We start from the raw sequence: 22654 nt of genomic DNA, 5'->3' as shown, positions 1-22654 counted from the left end.
ACCAGAGAGACAGCCATAGAAACCACACTTTCGAGTGGCTCGCCTCTGAAGAAAGAGGGGGAAGTAAGGTCTTACACAGAAGTTGTTGCAGAATATTGGGACTGGTTTAAGATGAACACATTTAAAGGCAGAGGGAGAGGAGCCATTCATGAGTGTGAGGTTGAAAACACTATGGAGAGAGGACAACTGATGGCATGAAGTTGCTGAAGAAACGAGCAGCCTCGGGGAGGAAAGAGTCTGAGACAGGAAGAGGGAAGGTGCAACGAGGGGTGTGGACACATCGCAGGCTATTTTAGGATCTGATATTGAAGATATTTCCTATAATGGCTTCTATTTTGTGGGTGAAATAGGAGACAAGATTATGTGCTGACAGTGAAGAAAGAGACAGGTTAAGAGCCTTGAAGAAGAGAAGAAGATTTGCAAGAGTCATTTTGGAAAATGGCAGTGAGTTCTACGTGGAACCCTGCGGAGGATTACTGATTAGTAGAGGGCTCCGGTGAGAACACAGACCTGAGTGTGGCATGCCCACCTGTGATTTCCCCCAGTGTCCTCTGGTGGGGCAGGAAAAGCAGCAGAAACATTGTTAGTTGGGATTACTTGAAATCTGAGGAGAGAGAAGCAAGGGCATGAGTCAATGTTGGAAAAAGAATGACTGAAGAAAGAAACCAGAGGATCCAGGCTGACCCCAAATGGCAAGGCTAGTAGGGAGAAAATAGGAGAACCAAGGAGACTCGAAGAACAGCTGTGTGGGAATAAGAGATGGAGGTCTGCAGTAGTAAGGGTTTATGGAGATTTGAAGATTTCAGAGGTGGAGAAGTTGTAGGTGATGAGAAGACCCTAAAGTGCACCATGGGTCATAGATGAGTGTTGTGTGCCTGTCCAGCTTCTCTTCCTTTGGGGAGCTTTCTTTCTGTAATTACTTGTGATTCTGGTTGAAAGATCACCCTAAAGCCTCCCCACACCCCACCTCTGCTACAGGAGTTGGCATGGGACACAGGCCAACGAGTTCATCCCCTGACTAAGGTGCTTGGTTCAGGAATGAGTAGGTGACCAAGAGGCGAGGATAGACTCTTCTTTCCTGACATTCTTTCCCTGGATGCTGGAGCAGAGAATCTCTCATTTTCTCAGCTCATGAGTTGTAAAGACCATGTAGCTTCTTGTGACCATCTTTCCTGGCAGCATGGAGGAACCAGTTGCAGAAGGAGAAAGTGAGGCCAACATGCAAAGACAAGCAAATCAAGGAGACATGAAAGATGGGTAGAAGCAAGATTTCAAATAACATTTTTAAATTGCTGATCTAGCCATGCTGAAGCTAGTCTACCCCTGAATCTTTCAAATGAGCTCTCTCCCCACCAAATTCTCTTTGGCAGAAGGGAGTCTAAATATAATTTTTTAAAGATTTTATTTATTTGTGTTTGTGAGAGAGAGAGAGAAAAAGAGCACAAGTAGGGGTTGGGGGAGGAGCAGAGGGAGAAGCAGGCTCCCGATGCAGGACTCGATCCCAAGACCCTGGAATCGTGACCTTAGTGGAAGGGAGACACTTAATCAACGGAGCCATGCAGGTGTCCCAACGGAAGCTAGTCTGAACTGGGTTACTATAAACTGCTATCCAAGGTTTAAGTAGCTGAAACAAAAGGAGGTAAAGGTACGGAGGCCAAGAAGGCCAAGGAATGAAAGATAGAGCATTGTGTGAGTTTTCCTTATAGGCACTAAAGTCATCCAAGATGAAGGTAGTACTTCCCGGGGGTGGAGTAGACACCCATGAACCATCTGCAATAGGTCTTAAGTAGGAAGAACAGACAGGATGTTAGTAGGTAACTGCAATGAAGAACAGAAGAAAGTTCCATATCCATTAGCGGAAGTCTCAAATGAGCAATGGGTTTATACAAAGGTGCAGGCATTTCAGTGTGGAAACCGCATCGGGGAAAGAGAAGCATCCAGACCCCACTTACTGATGAGAAGCTAAGCGGAGTGGAGCAATAATGTGGATCAGATCGCTACTGCGTAGAGCAGGCAGAGCCTTCCTGGCCCACGGTAATATAACCATGAAATGCTTCCCAATGAAAAATAAACTCCCCTTCTAAGTCCTAAGTATTATTACAATATAAATAATAGAGATGCCCTTGAACCATTTTCCGCCCACCACCCCTTGACCTTGAATCACTCACTGTTCATCTGTAAGACAGACTAGAAGGTAGAACTGAAAATGTAGATGGCTCAGGCTTCCCCTCGCCCCAACTGAGATGTTTTATGCATACATTTAAAATGTCTCAATGACCAGAGTAGTAATCTCGAAGGCAATTATCACTCAAGCATATTTGGTACGATTAGTGTTAAATATTTTAAATCCCTGTTTAGAAAATCTCATCAACCTAACACATTTTATTGGCCAACATAAAATATACATGGGTATTAGGGAAGAAGAAGATCTAACACAAAAATGTGAGGCTGGGCTGCCAACTCTAGAATGAATGCCACAAAGGGAAAGCCAGCGATCAACTAACATTTCGACAAGGAGGGAAATGACTTTATTTTTTCTTTTAAGATTTTATTTATTTATTTGACAGACCGAGATCACAAGTACACAGAGAGGCAAGCACAGAGAGAGGAGGAAGCAGTCTCCCTGCTGAGCAGAGAGCCCAATGCAGGGCTTGATCCCATGACCCTGGGACCATGAACTGAGCTGAAGGCAGAGGCTTTAACCCACTGAGCCACCCAGGCGCCCCAGGAAATGGCTTTATTAAGGGATTTCAATTTGTCCAAATGACAAATAGTTAATGTACCTATGGGTGATATACATAAACAGACTTCTTTTTCTTTTGCCATGTAGTCTTTCCACCAGAAATGGAAACATATTATTAGACCAGTTTATGTTTTTAAAGTAATGTTGTTAAAAGTATCTCTGAACAGTGTTGAAAGTGAAATTTACAGAGAAAATAAGTGCCGTTCATTAGAGATTGTACTTGGAGAAGGAAAACAGAGGGAAGGTATAGAAACAATCCCTCCATCTCTAAACACCTCCATCTTCCCATGGATGAAAGAGAGCCGCTCAGCAAGTTCTCTAGAGACCAAACCAGTAAAGTCACCTCCTTCTTTCTGGGTGAGTGTGGGTCCAGAGCCATAGCCACTGAATCTTTGGATCGTGTGTGATGGGGGGAGGGGGCGGTTCAGGGGGTGTCTCCAGAGACCACAGGCCTTCCACTGGGAAAATACAAGCCCCCATCTCCTACCTGTTGAACCCCCAGTTCATGTCCTTACTCATGGCTCTGCAGGTGTTCTTATTAGGTCACAAATGCTATTTCATACTGTCCTTGCATGTAAAGGAGAAAGCCAGGCAGCACTGACCCCATGCCCAAGGGGACATACTGGGTCACTCCCTCTGTGTGATCTGTCAATGAGCCTCTAAATGTTAAACTTATTTCCTTTCCTCTAGAATTTACTTTTTCTCTTAATGTTTGGGGGTAGTCTATTCCCCCCCTCTTTAATTAGACACCAATGCTTTTTTCAGAGACTATTTAAAAATTCAAAAATAAGATTCAAAATAAAAATAAGATTCAAAGGGTGCCTGGGTGGCTCAGTGGGTTAAAGCCTCTGCTGTCAGCTCAGGTCATGGTCCCAGGGTCCTGGGATGGAGCCCTGCATTGGGCTCTCTGCTCAGGGGGAGCCTGCTTCCTCCTCTCTCGCTGCCTGCCTCTCTGCCTACTTGTGATCTCTCTCTGTCAAATAAATAAAATCTTTCAAAAAAAAAAGATTCAAAAATAAGATTTAAATATTCAAAAATAAGATGCTCACCCAAAAAAGTAAAAGTTTCTCTCAATAAAGTTAAGAATATGGTTTCCTGAAAAACACTTGTGAAGTAGAAATTTAAAAAGATGGCAGAAAGTGATGGAAGTTCATAATAAAACTTTACCCCATTCTAAAAAAGTCCTCTTGCTGTCAGTACATGTGATATATTGGTGAATAAACCTGGGCAGGATTTCTTCATTTTATAGGTTTCACATTAAAGGTTTCATTTTTAAAGGATTGAGATCAACCTTGTTCAATGAAAAATTACCACCAAATATGATCTAGAAGCAACATTTAAAACTGGTAGGTTTCTTACAGGACCTCAGACCTATGTGTTTTATCCAAATAATTAGGTATAATACTTTTTAAGGAAACCATATGTGTGACATTCATGAATCTCAGTCACTTTGTGGACTTGATTTAATGTATGAATGTTTATCTTCCTTTATGGGGGCAATTTTCACCACGATAACAGGAGAAACTGGAGGAGGGCAGAGTAGCAGAAGGCACAGCCTTTGATCTGGGGCCAACATGGTCAGAATGCCGGTTCAATCATTAACCAATTGCAATCTTGGGTAGGTAATACCCTCTCTGAGACCCAGACAGGTCATAAAATAAAACATTAAATCTTCTCCACACAGCTACAATGAAAATTAAATTGGATACTAAAGCCCCCGACTCATAAAAGGAATCCCACAAATGTTAATCCCCTACAGCCATTGTCCACTCTAGATATGCAATCTGCTAGAATTCTTCTGGGTCCCAAAGTGCTAGCAAATAAAATAATGTGTGCTCTTAACCTACAGCTGGCACCTCTAAGATCATTTTTTGCAAATGGGATTCTGGCTTGATCATCAAAGTATACGGTATTGACACACTGACCAAATTTCAAAGGGTTAGGGAATTTGTGAAATTGACCATTGTGTTCCATCTCTTATCTCCCCCAAAGAGATGGTATTCAATGAAGGAGCTTTAAGCAGCTCTGTGGGTGCCTATCGCCCCCTGGAATCATATCTTTGAGACAGGCACAGGTGACAAAGTGATGCTGATGTGAATGGATCAGTCTTTCAAGGCATTTGATGATTTCATAGTCGGGAAGTGCAAGACTGGACACGTTCAAGCCCAGCATCTGGGAAACCACCTCCCTGAAGTCCACCAGCTGTAATATCAAACATACAGGAGAAGGGTGAGAACACAATGTATCAACTACTGCTGGTCCAAATGCAACCAAACAAACAAACCCACTGAAAGCTCAGGTGTGCATGAGGTAGGCAAATTACTTAACTATCTTTAACCTCAGTTCTCTCATTTATAAAATAAGAAGGTGTCATCTATTTTTTTTTCATCTATTAAATTACCTCTAAAATGCTTTCATCCCCAACTTTTGGAGATTTCATAACCTCTTTTCTGATAAGCCAATTAGTGTGGCACTGGCTACCAAGTCAAGAATCTCAGTTAGGCAACTATGAACAGGACCCTGACCTAAGACTCCGTGTTCTCACTTCCTGGTGGAAATAACCATATACCTCCTTCCCAGGGCTATTCTGAAATTTGGATCCAATGAAACAATGACTGTGTATGTGTTCTATACAATAAGAAGTGCTTTACAAAAGTGTAGTTGTGTCCATGGGTGGTAAATCCTTATCCACTGGAATTTTAACTGGGCATGGAATCTTTTTTTTTTTTAAGATTTTATTTATTTATTTGAGAGAGAGTGTATGAGAGCTGGGTGGAGGGCAAAGAGAGAGGGAAAGAGAGTCTCAAGCAGACCCCATGCTGATCATGGAGGCCAATGTGGAACTTGATCTCATGACGCTGAGATCATGACTTGAGCCAAAACCAAGAGTTGGGGGCTTACCTGACTGAGCCACCCAGGTGCCCTGGGCAAGAAACCTCTTAAACTAAAGGAAGAACAACAGGCAAGAAAGTATGAGCCGAGGCCTGTGTGGTTCAGTGGGTTAAAGCCTCCGCCTTCAGCTCAGGTCATGATCCCAGGGTGCTGGGATAGAGCCCCGCATCGGGCTCTCTGCTCAGTAGGGAGCCTGCTTCCCCCTCCCTCTCTGCCTACTTGTGATCTCTGTCAGGTAAATAAATAAAATCTTTAAAAAAAAAAAGAAAGAAAGAAAAGATGAGCTGATAAAAAAAAAAAAAAGGACTACTAAATAATGACCAGATCACATCACATATCAGCCTCCTTCACAACCCATAACATTAGACTTTCTGGGACTACCCTTCATCCATCACAAAAGGAAAAATGGACAGGTGGGGAAGTTGGAGACAATGGATGAAAATGTGCCTCATATTCCATAAATTCTCGTACACTGTGTACACTGTGATTCTGTGCTAGAGCAGAAGCAGATTAAGTCAGGGCTATCTGGTCAACCCCTTGATGCAGTACCTTCCATTTTGGAAAGATGTGATCCAACAGACATTGCCTCCAGGAAAAGTGCCTTCCAAACATTCTCACCATGTCTTCATTCACTTCCCAACCTCCTTCCCATGCCAAGTCCAATCTAGGGGAACATAACACTCTCTCCAGCCTAGAATTCCTGATGAAGAAGTTCCCCCTCAAAATTGTCTCCCCTTTCACATATGGCTGAAGCTCTTCATTCCTGAGAGGTTTCTCTCTGAGAACACACACTTTATAGTTTGGCCTTCCTCAACGTTGCCTGACACATGAGCCAAAGCAGAGGCAGCCAAAGAGAGGAAAAGAAAATATATCCTAGGATCAGAGTCCACTCTCTGCCCTTTTGAGCTTCAGAAAGAGAGGGAGATAAAAGCCAAAAGCAATGGGGGTCAGGCTGCCCGGGACAGTTTCTTTATGCCTGACCTCCTGATGTGCTCAGCAGATAAAACTCTCCTTCTTGCAACCAGTCAGCAAGTGAGTACTGTTTATGGCTTACATCTGGGTGAGATTGGCCATCGAGTCTGGGTGCCACTGTTTGAGAGCTGGGACTGTTTCCTGCCACTGATCTGTGATGGAGATAAGCTCTCCCTCCTGAGGCTGAAGCCTGGGCTGATGCAAACTTCAGAGGCAATCAGAGAATATAATCAAAACCTCTCCACAACCAGAAACTGGCTTTCCACAACCTTTCCACTGCTTTGATGAGAATGTCTTTCTCTTTCCTACAATTCGTGCCATGAAACTGTGGATTATTTTTCTTAGCAGAGTAAATCATAATGGTTATTTTGATGCCAGGAAGATGCTAGAGGGCAAGCAGATACATTGAAACGATAAAGAAAACTTTGTAGATTGTTTTTGAAGAAATGTAAAAATAATTATCAAGCTTTTGAATTGTCCGTTTTCCTAAACAAGGTTTCACCCCAGATTTCTACCCACCTGCTTTTCTCTCATTTCTGCTTCTTCCAGAGACTTCTTGAGCATCTTCGTTTCGCTGGCCACCACTTCCATCATGCTCCTGGCCCTCTCCTTATCCTCCTGAGCCTCGTGCTCTGTGGTATCCAGTTCCGACTTGACAGACATTAGCTTTTTCTCAGCTTTCTCCTTCATCTTCTCAAGTTTGTCTCTGGACTTACTTAGGTCTTCAATAATTTTGGTCTGTTCCAAAGCTTTAATCTACAAAGTTAAGGGAATGCTAATAATTTCTACCGTATTTGTTTTTGGACAATTGTATCAACAAGATAAAACTAGAAGTCAATAAAATTCACTTAATAACTTTTTTCTAAATAAAGAATGGAATCCATCCCAGTTATACAGACTTTGCTGAGCATACATGCTGGACAAACATGTCTTAAGGCAGTTACAGCTTATAAACATGTCAGAGGACCATTATTTAGAAAATCAATGAGACAAAAGGTAGATAGCATGATTCTGGGGTGAAATATTCAAATAAAGTCTGCTGGTACTTACTCACAGATTCTAATATACTCCATAGGCAAAGCAACTTGCACTTTGGGCCTTATGAAAGGGTCATCCCCAGCATAGAAACACTAGGATAAGTAAAATATCTCCTCTGCTAGTTGTCTATGACAAGGAAGCCCACCTAAAATCCCCTCAGTGAGTCTTCATTACTACTGTAAGGAAAATCTAGAACAGCAATATTTCAGAACTAATGCCTTCAGACTTGACCAATGAATATAGGAGGCATGAGACGGCCACAGCATCCCACTGCAAACAAGAGGGAAGGTGTGAGGGTGCCTCTCTCTTGGAAGCTGTCCCAGGAGCTTAAAGCCAACACAAAGAGCATTCTGGAGCATGAGGCACATTTTCTTTATTAGCTTAGTATTTAAAATTTTGCTAGATCTGCTTACAAAAAAGAATTTGACCAAAATGTTGAAATTCTGATCAATACCATAACATGGGTGAATTTTGGACATTACAACAGATAAAATAAGCCAGACACAAAGAAACAGATATTGTATAATTCTATTTCTATGAGGTACCTGGATAGGCTAATTCATAGAGAGAAAATGTGGAACAGAATTCCATCGCCAGGGGAGGAATGGGGAGTTATTTAGTGGGCACTGGGTTTCGGTTTGGGAGGATGAAAAGTTCTGGAAATGGATGGTGGTGACGGTCGCACAACACTGTGAATGTATTTAATGCCACTGAATTGAGCAGGTAAAAATGGTTCAAATGGTAACTTTTATGTTATGGATATTTTACCACATTTTTTTAAAAAAAGAATTGGAGGTAGTTTTACATATCTGACACAAAATTTTTAACAGCGACCATTACAAATAAGTATGAACGAGCTACCATTCAGCATCCACGGGGATGGCTGCAGTCAAAAAGAGAGACAGCAGCAAGTGTTGGCGAGGGTGTGGAGAAATTGGAACCCTCACACACTGCTGGTGGGAAGGCACAGTGGTGCAGCTGTGGGAAACAGTTTTTCCAGTTTTCAAAATATTAAACACAGAGTTAACTCATGAGCCAGCAATTCCACTTCTAGGTTTATATATTCGAGAGAATTAAAAACTTCTGTCACATAAAACCTGTCCACAAATGTTCACAGCAGCTCTATTGATAATCGCCAAAAAGTAACAACAACCCAAATATCCATCAACCGGTGAGTAGACAAATAAAATGTTGTACATCCAGGCAAAGGAATGTTATTCACCAATAAGAAGGAATGAAGCACAGATACATGCTATGGATGAACCTCGAAAACCTTTTGCTAAAGGGGAGAAGCCAGTCAGGGGAGACCCCTTAGCGTACTATTCCATTCATACGAAAGATCCAGAAAAGGCCAGGGACCGGTGGGAGGGGGCACTGCGGGATAACAGCCAATGGGTTGTTTTCAGGGTTGATGAAAATGTTCTGAAATTAGATAACGGAAATTTGCTTTCATCTACTATAACACACACGACTTCTTAAGAAATTTAGTTTCTGTTCCCGCAGAGAGGAGGCTGATGGCAGCCATGCCTGGACAAGTTCAAAGCTTTGAACTGCCTCCATGCAGGAGAAAGGAAATCCTCGGGAAACTGACAGCTGTTGTGGGACTTGCAATGGGAAAGGCATAAAAACCACCACTGCCGCTTGAGAAATCCACAGGCGATACCAGGCCAACCACGGTGGAGGGAAGGAATTCAGAGTCAGTTTTTGAGCCAATGAAATGGCACTAGAAGACCAAGTTTCTACCACCCACTAAGTGCAGGTCTGCAGAGGCTGACCTTGGAGATCATGCACAGATACCAAGTTATGAAAACCCACATGATCAATACAATGTGCATCCTACCCATAAACCTTTATGAACATATATGTATATTTATTTATAAATTAGATCAGCCGGGGCACCTGGGTGACACAATGTGTTAAGCCTCTGCCTTCCGTTCAAGTCATGATCTCAGGGTCCTAGGATGGAGCCCCATCCGGCTCTCTGGTCAGCAGCGTGCTTGCTTCCCCCTCTTGCTCTGCCTGCCTACTTGTGATCTATCTCTCTATCTATCTCTCTCTGTCAAATAAATAAATACATCTTTTTTAAAAATAAATAAATAAATTAGATCAGCTACTGCTCTAAATAATGTAGTCAGTCGACTATCAAATATGTTACAAATTGGGGGACATTGCATGACTGAAATCTTTATCAATTTCAAAACAAAGTTATCTCCTTTTAAAACAAAGAGATTCCCCTCATGTGCAAACCATCACACGCTACAGAAAGACTATGCGGCCAAGTGGAAATTTGCTGGGATTGGGATACTGAATTCAAAAGCTTGTATTAAAGGATATGTTCAGCCTTTCTACTCAGATTAGAAAAACATTTACAGTGGGCTATCTACCAAAAGTGACGGAACACAGCTTGGAGAGTTAGAAGTCCATAAATCAGGTCCTAATGAGGAGCACTCATAGCCAAAAATTTCCAAAAAATATGAGACTTTATCACAATCCTAAAGGCTGCCTCAAATCTCGTCATCCGGGAGCAAAGGCAAGTCATGGAGCTCTGAGCCAAGCCACCAGAACAGAACTAAAAGCCAGGGGATGACAGAGACCTCGCGCTCCTAAATCAAACCCAACAACCAAGATTCTGGGAAGTGGGGTGTGGCTAAGCTGGTTTCTTAATCCTCTGAAAGGAGCTTCCCAGATCCAGCCACAGTTCAACAAGAGCCTGTGTCCCTAATGGTCTTCCAGTGGGGCAGAACTGGTCATTGACAAGGCATATGTGCCACCCAGACCCCAGCAGAGATGGAGAAGGCTCCAAGGAGGCTTTACGTCCAGGGAACACTCTGCCTAGTGTCAGCCTCCTGGAGCGAAAAATGTCAAAATCCATGAACAATTCTCTCTCATATTAAACAAGCCCAAGGCTCGGAAAGAGATGGTGATGGAATTTAAAATCTGATGGGTTGAATCCCCCAGAGGATCTAAATTCTCTAGCTGGAGGGCTTTCAAGAAGCTGCATTGAAAATGCAACGCTGTGGGAGCTCAACACACAGGTGCCCTGAAAACTGGGAACCGCAAACAGGGAGAGCATCCCCGCGGCCCAAAGACACGCTGCGCCCTTACTAAAGAGAACCACAAGGATTTCAGCAGAGGGAAATTGAAGCAGAAAACAGAAGATGTTCGACTCGGCAGTCTGAGCACACATCCACTGCCACCACTCTACAGCCCGAGAAGTCCTTCCTTGTAGGTTCTGCTCGCTGCACACATTCAAAGTAGGAAGAGTTCAAACTCAATTCCAATCTACCATTGGAGAGCCACTGAGCCCAAGATGGTAGGTTACAAGAAATATATATAAAGAAAGGGTGCACTGACTGGGTTGGAGAAAGTTCTAGAGTAGAGAAGGAGCCTGAGGAGCTGCTGTCTTGCATGGGAGATGATCAAAAGAGTTAGCCAGAGGAAGAGACCTTTGCTGCTGGCTAAAGGATATTATTCCCCTTTGGTGTTTCCATGAGAGGTTAAATGAAGGTAACAATGGTTTTTCAGGTTTTGGTTGTCTGACTACTGATTTGGGGGCACAGTTCCCTACTAAAATTGGGCCACATGGTACAGATGAAAAGCCGATACCTCTCCACCCAATATCTATTCTTTCTTTTGTTCTTACTGCCCACAATAGACCCATTTCTCAAGCTGACTTAATCTAAGGGAGGCCTAGGGACTAAGTTCTGGCCAACAGAGATACAAAGCATTGCATTGTTCCTGGAAAGTGGCCTATAGGGTGTCCTCCTGGCTTTCCTCCTCGCCAGTGGCTGGAATGAGGCCAGAGCCCCAGCAGCTAGCTTGTGTTAGGAAGCAGCATTGAAGATGAAAGCTCTTGCCAGAACAGTGCGGCAGAAAGAACAAGCCAGGGCCGCCGATACCACAGAGCCATTCTGCTAAGCATGGCAGGCCTTCTTTTCCATGAGAAAGGGCTCTTCTGTCTAAGCCACTGTTATTACAGGGGTGTTCCAATATATTTCACTGAAGCTAATCATAACTGACACAGGTTAAGAAGCAACTGGTGTTACAGGAGTTACACAAAGCTTCTTCTGGGTCCCCTGGGGTTCTGCAACATGATTTCAGTGCCTGCACTTCCATTTGCACAAAAACCCATGTTTGTGCCAATTAGTAGTACTACTTTAATTATTCTAAGAGCAATGGTGGACTTACTACATAATAATGTGTTCCCGCCGAGGGAAGGCCAAACTATGTCACTGTGCATATACAAACAGCACATCTGCAGCTTTCAGTTAAAACACGGGCTAGACTAAATGCTCTGTCCTAGACCACAGGCATGTGAGACTTCAGAAGAATCCAGGCCACAAGCAATGGATACTACATATTCTAATTAATGGTGATTGTAGTGAAATAATATAATCCAGCACATTGAATTAATATCACTAATGTTTTCAATTCAACTTTTACACTCCACTTTGCTTTCTAATTGGTCTAATTTTACAATGGTAAAAATGTAGCAAGATTGGGGCACCTGTGTGGCTCAGTCAGTTGGGCTGGCTCTGGGTTTTGGCTTGGGTCATCATCTCAGGATTGTGAGATTGTGCCCACCCCCACCCCGCCGCCGTCAGGCTCCATGCTCAGCAAGGAAGCTGCCTGAGATTCTCTCCCCTACTCCTCCCCCCAACTCATGTCCTTTCTCTCTCTCTCTGTCTCTCTCAAGTAAATAAAATCTTACAAATGGTGAAAAAAATCTGTTAACCACTTTTTTAAAATGTAGCAAGATTAAGAAATTTTTATACAGTGTTAAGTTTATATATATTGTATACATGAAAGCAATATTATAATAAAATTATTTTGACTCAACACAGGGAGGGAAATCTGTAAAAGAATATTTTTCTTTCCAGAAGAGATTTTCTACAATAATCATGTTTGCCTGCCAACTTAAAATTTAATAGTTTTCTGGAAAGGTCTACATATTCCTGGTTGAGAATTCACAGGGAAATGTACTGCATAAGTCGTAAAAAGCAAGACTGGGATAAACCAGGAGTCAAGGTCTTCAAGCATGGTTTTGCAACAGACAGAGAAATGCGCTCAAAAACTCCACACAAATCCTGCTAACAGCCTTGCTCATAATAGCCAAAAAGTGAAAACGATCATAATGTCCATTACATTTTGAATGCATACACGGTGAGTGGTGGGTCCCAATGGTGGAATATTATTCGGCATACAAAGGAATTGTAATGGTTAATATTATGCGTCACCTGGGCTGGCCCACAGCCAGATATTTGGTGCAACACTGGGAGGACCCTGGGAGGGTGTCCTGGGGAGAGACTAATATTGTAATGAGTGGGCTTTCAGTAAAGTAGATTTCCGTTCCATAGCGTGTGGGCTTCATGCAGTCCACTGAAACCCTGCACAGAACAAAAGTGACTCTCCCTGAGCTAAGAGGGAATTCTACCAGAATCCAACCTTTACACTTGACCTGCAACACCAGCTCTTCCTGCCAGCCTATCCTGCAGATTTTGAACTTGCCAAATTCCATAATCACATGAGCCAATTCTTTAAAATCAGTCAGTCTCCCTGTAGCTCTCCCTCTGTCCCTCCCTCTGTGATGTTACACACACACACACACACACACACACACACACACAAACATAGATCTTGCTCCTCTGGAATACTTGGATAAAATAAATATATTTCATATATATATATCATATGTACTTCATGTATATATATATATTTCATACATATATATGAGAGATAGAGGATATAAATCAAGAGAAAGAGAAATACTATTAGTTCATACATATCCTATTTGTTCTGTGTGTATATAACAGAGAGAAAGGGAGGGAGACAGACATACCCTATTAGCTCTGCTTCTCCGGAGAGCTCTAATTTAGGAATGAAATGCTAACACGTGCACAAGATGGATGAATGCTGGGAACAGACTAAGGGAAAGAAGCCAGAGGCAAAAGGCCACATATTGTATGATTCCATTTATATGAAGTGCTCAGAAGAGGCAAATCCATAGAGACTGGATATAATTTAGTGGTTTCCAGAGGCTGGGTCAGGGGGAAATAGGGAGTGAATGCGGTAGGTATGGGATTTGCATGGGAGGGCGGGTGGGGGGTGCGACAAACGATCTAGAATTAGGAAGCAGAGATGCCTGAACAACCCCATCAGTGTATTAAAAGCAGCAAACTGTGGGGGCACCTGGGGGGCTCAGTCGGTTAAACAGCTACCTTCAGTTCAGATCATGATCTCAAAGTCCTGGGATCGAGCCGCGCATCAGGGTCCCAGCTCAGCAGGGAGCCTGCTTCTCCCTCTCCCTCTTCCCCTGCTCCTGTTCTCTCTCTCTAATAAATGAATAAACTCTTCAAAAAAAAAAAGAAGAAGAAGAAGAAGAAGCCAGTGAAATGTATACTTTAAAAAGGTGAATTTGGGGACATCTGGGTGGCTTAGTCAGTTAAGCATCTGCCTTCAGCTCAGGTCATGACCCCAGGGTCCTGGGATCAAGCCCCACGTCAGACTCCCTGCTTGGTGGGGAGCCTGCCTCTCCCTCTGCCTGCTGTTCCCCCTGCTTGTGCTCTTTCTCTCTCTCTCTCTCTTTCTCTAATGCTCTCTCTCTCTCTCTCAAACAAATAAAATCTTTTAAATAAATAAATAAATAAATAAATAAATGGCATGTGAATTACATCTCAATTTTTTAAGGCATAAAAATGTAGTTCAAATTATTATTTTCTATATCATCCTTCCATAAACGGTGAAATTCTTTTTTAATTTTATTTATTTATTAAATTAATTCTTAATTCAATAAGTGTAGTGGGTTGAACTGTGTCTCTCCCCACCAAAAAATAAATATATGTCCACCCAGAACCTCAGAATGGGACCTTATTTGGAATAAGGGCCTCTGCCGATATCATTAAGGTAAGGATCTCACCATGAGATCATCCTGCAATAGGGTTGCCCCTAAATCCAGAGGTGGGTGTGACGTATGAGCCTTCCAGAAAAGGAGACAGAGCAGGAGGGACACACAAGAGGACAGTCACCTAAGGGTGGCAGCAGAGAGGAGTTCCGTAGTTACAAGCAGCAAGCAGGAGCCAGATGATAGAGTGATGGGCCCGCAGCTTCCCCTGAGGGAATCAAGCTTCCCAACACCTTGCTGTCAGGCTCCTGCCCTCCAGAATTATGAGAGAAAAAATTCCTGTCATATCAAGCCACCCAATTTGTGATCATTGCTTATAACAGCCATCGAATAGGACATGAAGGCCATCTTTGCTACCATTCAGAGATGTTACCTTGTGAATAATAAAGTCAGTACAGGGACAAGCACAGGCAACATACAAAGATAAAGAGTTAATATCCTTGATCTCTCTTGGACACGAATGTGTCTCAAACAATAAAAAATAAAAAGTCACTTGTAGCTAAAATCTCTGACAAACTCATGAAGTTAGCATTCATGGTGTTAGTAAGACAGAGAGATCTCTGTTCTCTTATGGAAGGCAGCCTGTGGTGGTGAACGGCCTGACTCATTCCTGAGTCCGTCAAATCCCCCCTCTCCTACATCTTTCCTATAATCTTAGCTGGTAAAAAAGAAATGGATCTTAGTCACCTGGGTGGCTCAGTGGGTTAAAGCCTCTGCCTTCGGCTCAGGTCACGACCTCAGGGTCCTGGAATCAAGCCCCAAGTCGTCGGGCTCTCCTGCTCAGTGGGGAGCCAGCTTCTCCCTCTCTCTCTGCCTGCCTCTCTGCCTACTTGATCTCTGTCAAATAAATAAATAAAATCTTTTTTTTAAGAAGTGGATCTCTTTACGCAAAATAAAGCAAATTAACACACAAGCCAACTTTATTTACTTTCCTGACTCTTCCACTTTTCATCTAAATATTCCAGAAGAGCAGACCACCAACTTTTGTTTCCACTTCTCCTTCATCCCTCGGCATGTTGGAACTTTACCTATTCCCAATGCCATCACCCAGGACCGCTACAGTCTACACCACACGTGCTTGAGTCTGAGCTGTCCCAATGCCAATGGCAGGAGACAGCCATTCCCCTCTACCTTCTCACTGTACTTGATGCTATTGGCGACAGCCTCACTCTAGAGACCCCCTGTTCTCCCTCCCTTGTCTCTCTCTGTTTCCTTTTAGTCTCTTCCCTGATGGTTTCCCTCTCGTGTCTGAAAGTCTTCAATGGCTCCCCAGGGCCCAGAGGACAAGTCCAAGCATCTCAGGAGACACCCAACACCCTGGGTGATCCGGCCCCTGTCTGCTGCCCTGCTTCTTTTTCCCCCACCCCGCCTCTGGACATCAGCATGGTGCCAGCAACAAACGACCGAGCTTCTGCTCGCCTGCTGAATGCATCTGGTTATGGCTGGTATCACTCCCTTCTCCAGTCTACTTGTCGATACTTCAGTTACTCCCATCATACATCCACAATTTTTCCCATATCCACGTATCACCTATGGTCATCATTTCTTTCCTTAAGCCAACCATCTTTTGAACTTACCCAATTTATTTCTATAAAAAGGAATTTTGTAGGATTCCAGTAGAATTTGCCACGACTGGAAGATAACAATAAAACAGAAACTGTACAATGACCAAGAGGAGCATCGAGTCATGTATAGTTGGTCACTATCTCATATGCCCGAAACCAATATAACTATATCTTAATTATACTGGAATTCAAAATTTTTAAAAAAAGAAAAAACCCACTGTACAATGAAAACAAAATAGTATTTCTAGATACTATTCCTTGTACCCAGCGCTGAGCTTAAGGCTTCTTCTTTATTTAAAATGTAGACTAGCAGGGTGCCTGGGTGGCTCAGTGGGTTGAGTGTCTGCCTTCAGCCCAGGTCATGATCCCAGAGTCCCAGGATCGAGCCCCACATTGGGCTCCTGCTCGCCAGGGAGTCTGCTTCTCCTTCTCCCTCTCCCCCACTCATACTCGCTCTCTCTTTCTCTCTCAAATAAATAGATAAAATCTTTAAAATAAATAAATAAAATGGAGACTAGTAAATGTTCTAGGAGCATAAAGACATAATAACCTCTAATTAAGATTTTCTCCTTGATAAAGTGTTGGAAGAAAATGGAATTGGAAGGAAGGAAGGAATTGGAAGAAAAACGAAAGGGCACCCATGTTTTACCTCACGACGGAACTTTGTATAGTGACCTGAAGTGACCTGAAGCACCTAGAAGCATTTTATATGCCCCCAGAGCTGTGTGCCCCACACTTAAAAGCGTCGCTTTACCCCAATGACCCCAGAAGAAGAAAGTGTTAAGCCTGACACTATCACCAGAACCACGCATTGCACAGTCCCGTCGCCCAAAGAGCAAAGCTTCATTGCAAGCGTCAGGCTTGCTTGTGAAAGGCTACGTGGAGAGACCACTGGCAGATTAGTTATCATAATCCAGGCGGAACAGAAGGCAGATGTGAGGCAGCTGTCCTTGCGGCCAAACGCGAACACACTTCTCAGATGCCAGGCCCAGTCCGCACCAGCTGTTGACCCCCTTCTGCTACAGAAAGCGTGCGCTTCTTTCTGCGCAGCACCATTTGTAGGTTATAGGGTCACCTTGGCAGGGTCCCAGCGCCGCTCTCATACACCCAGCCTGGAAAACTCCCTCCTCAGAAGCCACACCCCCAAGGGGCCCCCAGACCGCCCTTCACCAGGAACTTCCAAAGCCACTCTTCCTCCACTCTCCCCCAGCAGCTGCCGGGCCCTGTGCCCGGGCATCGCCCACGGGGGATCCCTTCTTCCACCGGCACCTCACCGGCTGCTGCACCGTGAGCTGCTATGCCTCGTGCAGGCCAAGCTTCCTCAGGCTCCTGACGTGTGTGGTAATCCTAAAGCCTCGTCCAGCCCCCCAGGACAAACTGCCCACCCCTCCAGGAGTGACAGAATTAGCTGCAAAGGTGGGGCACCTGGGTGGCTCAATGGATTAAGCCGCTGCCTTTGGCTCAGGTCATGGTCTCGGGGTCCTGGGATCAAGCCCCGCATCAGGCTCTCTGCTCGGCGGGGAGCCTGCTTCCCCTCTTTCTCTCTCTCTGCCTAACTGTCTGCCTACTTGTGATTTCTCTCTCTCTCTCTGTCAAATAAGTTAAAAAATAAAAATCTAAAAAAAAAAAAACAAAAGAAAGAATTAGCTACAATGGCAACTAACATTTGTACCGGGCTTTATTCTATTTTAGCTTTATGGTAACTGGCCACATGCAGAGAGCTAGCTAGAACCTTCCAGTAAATGTCACAGAGTCCAGTCAGCCCTTTGTCCCGGCTCAGCCCACATCTCTCAGAGATGGAATCTCAGTTCTTAGAAACTGGCAAAAGCAACGCAGACCTCGAGCACGGGGGGAAGCAAGGGCCTCTGTGATGATATGGGGACGGGCGGGGTGGAAAGAGCCCAGTGGGATCCAGCTAGGGAGAAGGGATGCTCCGAGGCCCAAGCCGCGCAGATTTCACAACGAGGTTAGCAGTAAAATAAACAGCAAGATGAAGTCAAACTTGACTTTTTAAATTAAGCTTCTTAATTTTTCCTGAGCACAGAAGAGCGCACTAGAGGAGAAGGGTAGTGGCAGGCTGGAGGGAGCTGGGGGAGAGAAGCCAGGCAGCCCACAGGTACCTCCCAGCACCAGCTGCACCTTGTTTCTGAAACATGCAAGATCCTTGCTTGGGTCCTTCCTCGGAGAGACCAGGAGGCATCAGGCCTCCCGGGTGTCCCCCCCCACCCCACTTAGTCATCTGTAGTAACCACCCAGACTGCTCCATGTCATTCTCTACCCCCCTGGCTTCATGGAGCTCCGGAAGCTTGGAGTATGAAAATCCCTAGTGCTGTTTCCCCTTCCTTCCTATCACAGATTTCGTTGAGGAATTTGAACTATTCCCTTGACACACACTTACAAAGAAACATATCCAAACCCGGAATTTACTTCCCGGTTTTGAAATCCAAGTTCACTTTATTTATCATGCCTCGTCTATGTTTTTCTACCTGCCTATTGAACACCAGTTATGGGAGCTATTGTCATCTCTCCTTCAACAGGAGGAAGCCAATGAATAGAACAGATTCTTCCAAGGCCCAAGGCTAGGGGTATGGCAATAATAGTAGTAAAGACATTAATAAGTTCTACTCGAGATTTCCTCCTTGACAATGGGAAGAACTGGAAGAAAAAAACCAAAGGGAACCCATTTTCACTTCAGGACTCAACGTTATATAATGCCCTGCCGTACGCCAACTAGAAACACGTTATGTCCACCACAGGACATTTGAACACCCGGCTTTACAACACAGATGCTGCCTCAGCTCCCCCTGCAGCCCCTTCCGGCCAGGTGGCTTGCTGACCCCATACCCCAACACCCCCCCCCAAGATCAGTCTCAAGGTGTGAAGAGGTGTGGAAGATACTTGTTATTTTCTCCCCACATTTTGCACCCCATCAGATCCTTTCCCTTGCTTCCTGCTTTCCTTCCCCCGGCCTGTGTCTGTCCTTTTTTTTCCTCTAGGGAAATAAGCCTCAACTCAAAAGGATTTCAGGGGAAAAGAGCTAATGACTCAAAATAAAAAATAAAATAGGAAATACTTCCTAAAATACTGTCCCCGCCACATATATTTAAGTGCTAGCTTAATGCCAGGTTCCTTTTCCCTCCTGGTCTGTTTCCAGACTCAGAAACACTCCAGAAGCCCAGTCTAGAGCGCTATCTGCAAAGCGCCAGGACATTATTCTCATCTGTATTCCCAACACGCGTATCCGCCAGAAGTGGTTTGTGCCTATGGAGTTACATATACATTCCAGGGGCACACACGCACACAGGACGTTTAAAGATTTTGATTAAATTTGTTTACGTTTTAATTCCTTTTTCTCTGTAGTGATTAGAAGGGGAACGCTTGAAATCCAGGACACATGCTGCCCTGATCTGGGCACCTTCCTCACTTCCGGGGATAAGGCTTCTCCCGCAGCTCCTGAAACACCAGTTGCCCGCCTGCCTCTTCCCAGTGAAGAGCTGGGATCATTTGCTCATTTCTTCCTAAGCAAATTCCTACGCAATCACTCCCTACAGGATCCCAAGAACCAGTCACCCACCCTTGGAAGAAATGCTTCTATTTTCTGTAGTTCGCACCACCCTTTTCTTTTCTTTCAATTCCAGAAGAGTTAATAGACGATGTTCTGTTCCTTTCAGAGGTGCGACACAGTGACTCCACACTTCCACGTCTTACTCGATGCTCACCCCAGGACGTGGCCTCTCCATCCCCTCCACGGACAACACCCTCTTCGGACCGACTTTTCACCCAGCCACCACGGTCTCATTCCAATTATCGAAGACACGCTGCGCTGATCTAATATGCCGATCCGTGTAGCTTCTGCCTTTCCCCCACGACTCTAGAAAATCAGAGGAAGCTTTTGTCCCTGTTTCTGTTCTGCTGCATCTGTTATAAGACTTCCACTCTTTGGGGCACCTGGGTGGCTCAGTGGGTTAAAGCTGCTGCCTTCAGCTCAGGTCATGATCCTGGGGTCCTGGGATCGAGCACCACATTGTGCTCTCTGTTCAGCGGGGAGCCTGCTTCCCCCATCTCCCTCTGCCTGCCTCTCTGCCTACTCGTGATCTCTGTCTGTCAAATAAATAAATAAAATCTTTAAAAAAAAAGACCTCCTCTCTTCCACATAAATTAAAAATGGTAACTTGCAAAAAGCAACAAGGGAACCAAGCCGAGCACTTGCCTTGAGCTCACTGGCATCAGCCAGCTTGGCTCTGAGCTCCGTGTTCGCTTCTCGACACACACTCAGCTCCTTCTGCAGCCTCTCCACCTTCTTCTGCAACTTTCTTAGAGTGAGATTGGCCTCGTCCCTCTCCACGGCCAAGGCCGAGCGCACCTGCTTCTCCTCCTCCAGCTGGGCCACCTTCTGCCGCAGAAGGCTCAGATGTAGTTCTTTGCTCTCCAGCCTTTCTCTCTGAGTCCTGAGCTGATTTGGTACAAACAAGGATTTTAAAAAAATAATAATAATAATCATTGGACAATCAGTAAATAAAAATGAGTCACTGGGACCATGTTGTTCTTTATATACACTACAATAAGACTCATCTGTAAACCGCCCAAAAAGGTTATTGGATTCCTTTCCTTGATTGCTTTTTTTATTCCTATTTTTCCAAGAATTAATTTTGTAGCTGTAAGGATGAGACAAAGGAGACACAGAAGACACAGAGGGCAGCAGGCTTTCAACATCGGATTCCCTCCAACATACGTGCAGCATAATAGGCACATAAAATTACTTTTAAATTAATAAAACGGGCTTATCAAGACCAGAATATGGTAGAGAGACAAAATGCTCTCCACCACCCCAAGCCAACGATACTTACACTGGCCTTTTCTAAAAGAAGCCAGAGTGCAGGTTAGTGCCCCAAACCTAGACTGAGTAATTTCAATCCTATAGAACTAGACTGAGTGACATCAAACATGAGAGTTGGTATATTTTTAAAGTAAGCTATACAAGGGAGAGCTTAAAGAAAGCTTGGTTTATATGTTTAAAATCTTTGAAATAGAAGGCACTTAAGGGGTGCCTGGGTGACTCAGTGGGTTAAAGCCTCTGCCTTCGGCTCAGGTCGTGGTCCCGGGGTCCTGAGATTGAGCCCCGCATCGGGCTCTCTGCTCCATGGGGAGCCTGCTTCCTCCTCTCTCTCTGCCTGCCTCTCCGCCTACTTGTGATCTCTGTCTGTCAAACAAATAAATAAAATATTTTTTTAAAAAAGAAGGGACTTAAGAATGTTTTTAGTTCATTGGCATCTTTATCATATACCTTGCCTATACCATCCACAAACCAAGCAGAGAACAAGTTCTTCAGACAGCACTTATCACTCACAGTCAAACTTGATAAAGGAAATTACAGTGGTTTTTAGAAAAAGATTATGGACCCTAAAGGGGGAAAACGTTCCTCCTAGGCGTCAAATGTCACATTTAGTGAGTAGAAGATTAAGTACGGGAAACTCTTTCCTCTGCTGCGTGCACTGGACATTAGAATCGTTAGAATTCTAGAATGTTAGAGCTGAAGAGTGTCGCATTTTCCCTAATTATATACTCCACACTCATGAAGTGTTCGGAGACGTGAAGGGCAGATGAAAACGCAGGCTTGTACATCTTGTCTAACTTGTCTGGCAGCATGGTCCAGACCGGAGCCATCCTTAACGAGGCCCTTTTCATGTTCTCTAACCAAATTTCCTTCTCGGAGCTTCTTCATGTCAAATCCACTCTACGGCAAAATTACACTGGTAAGGTCTGTAGACTGGTAATTTTAATGATTATACAATACTTAATAATGTTAATTTTAATGATTATACAATGCTTTAAGAAGGAATGGTGTTGAAGAAATCAATTTTCTAGGAGAACTCAAAGAACAGTAGCTCGATTCAATGTCTCCAATGATAATAGGGTTACTGCTTTTTTAAAATAAAACACTCCTAAACATCTAGGAAATGGAGAAAGGTCAAATGTGAATCGGCACAGTCTATAAGCCAAGAGTTTAAACATGTATTTTATTAAAAATGAACAATCTTATGAGGAAGATATCATACCTGCCTTAAATATGTGGAAACAGGGAGAGCTATGTAATTTGTCTACGGTCACATAGCTTGGTGGAACCAAACTGGGATTCAAGATGTGACTCATTACACAGCCTGTATGCTATAATTCCATCATAGAAATTTCTCCTAAGAACTATTACAAGAACACATCTGTGTTTTGCTCTCTTTCGCCAATGCCAATAATTATATAGGAATTAGATTTTTACCCTTTCATCCACTCATTCATTTATTTCCTCTAAACTTTTTCTAACTCTTCTTTTGAACGAGTGAAAAATTAGCTTTTCTCCTCACTTTACTATCCAATGCAAGAGGATTTATCCAGTGGGAGACTGTCACATGTTCCCCAGCCCTCATCATCTCTTTTAAGAATATAAACAGTTTCTTAGCAAGGCAAGTGGCTACCCAGAGTAAAGACTACAGTTTCCATCTTTCCTTGCAGCTAGTTTCAGCCTTCAGAACCATGTGATATAAATACAAG

General features: G+C 43.9%; 1 protein-coding gene across 1 annotated transcript in view; it reads right to left on the bottom strand.

Moving 5' to 3' along the window:
• Positions 1–3692: 3692 nt before the first annotated feature.
• Positions 3693–22654, bottom strand: part of CCDC170 (coiled-coil domain containing 170) — a 98333-nt gene continuing 79371 nt past the window's right edge. Inside the window, exons 10-12 of the mRNA XM_059401272.1 lie at positions 20322–20564; positions 7127–7363; positions 3693–4945 (exon numbers count right to left, since the gene is read on the bottom strand). Coding sequence (XP_059257255.1) covers positions 4745–4945; positions 7127–7363; positions 20322–20564 — 681 coding nt within the window. The 3' untranslated portion in view covers positions 3693–4744. The remainder of the gene's footprint in view (positions 4946–7126; positions 7364–20321; positions 20565–22654) is intronic.

This window comes from Mustela nigripes, chromosome 5 (genome assembly GCF_022355385.1).
Source record: "Mustela nigripes isolate SB6536 chromosome 5, MUSNIG.SB6536, whole genome shotgun sequence".
Lineage (NCBI taxonomy): Eukaryota > Metazoa > Chordata > Mammalia > Carnivora > Mustelidae > Mustela > Mustela nigripes.
Note: the sequence above shows the minus strand (reverse complement) of the source record. Positions and strands in the feature narration are given on the sequence as shown.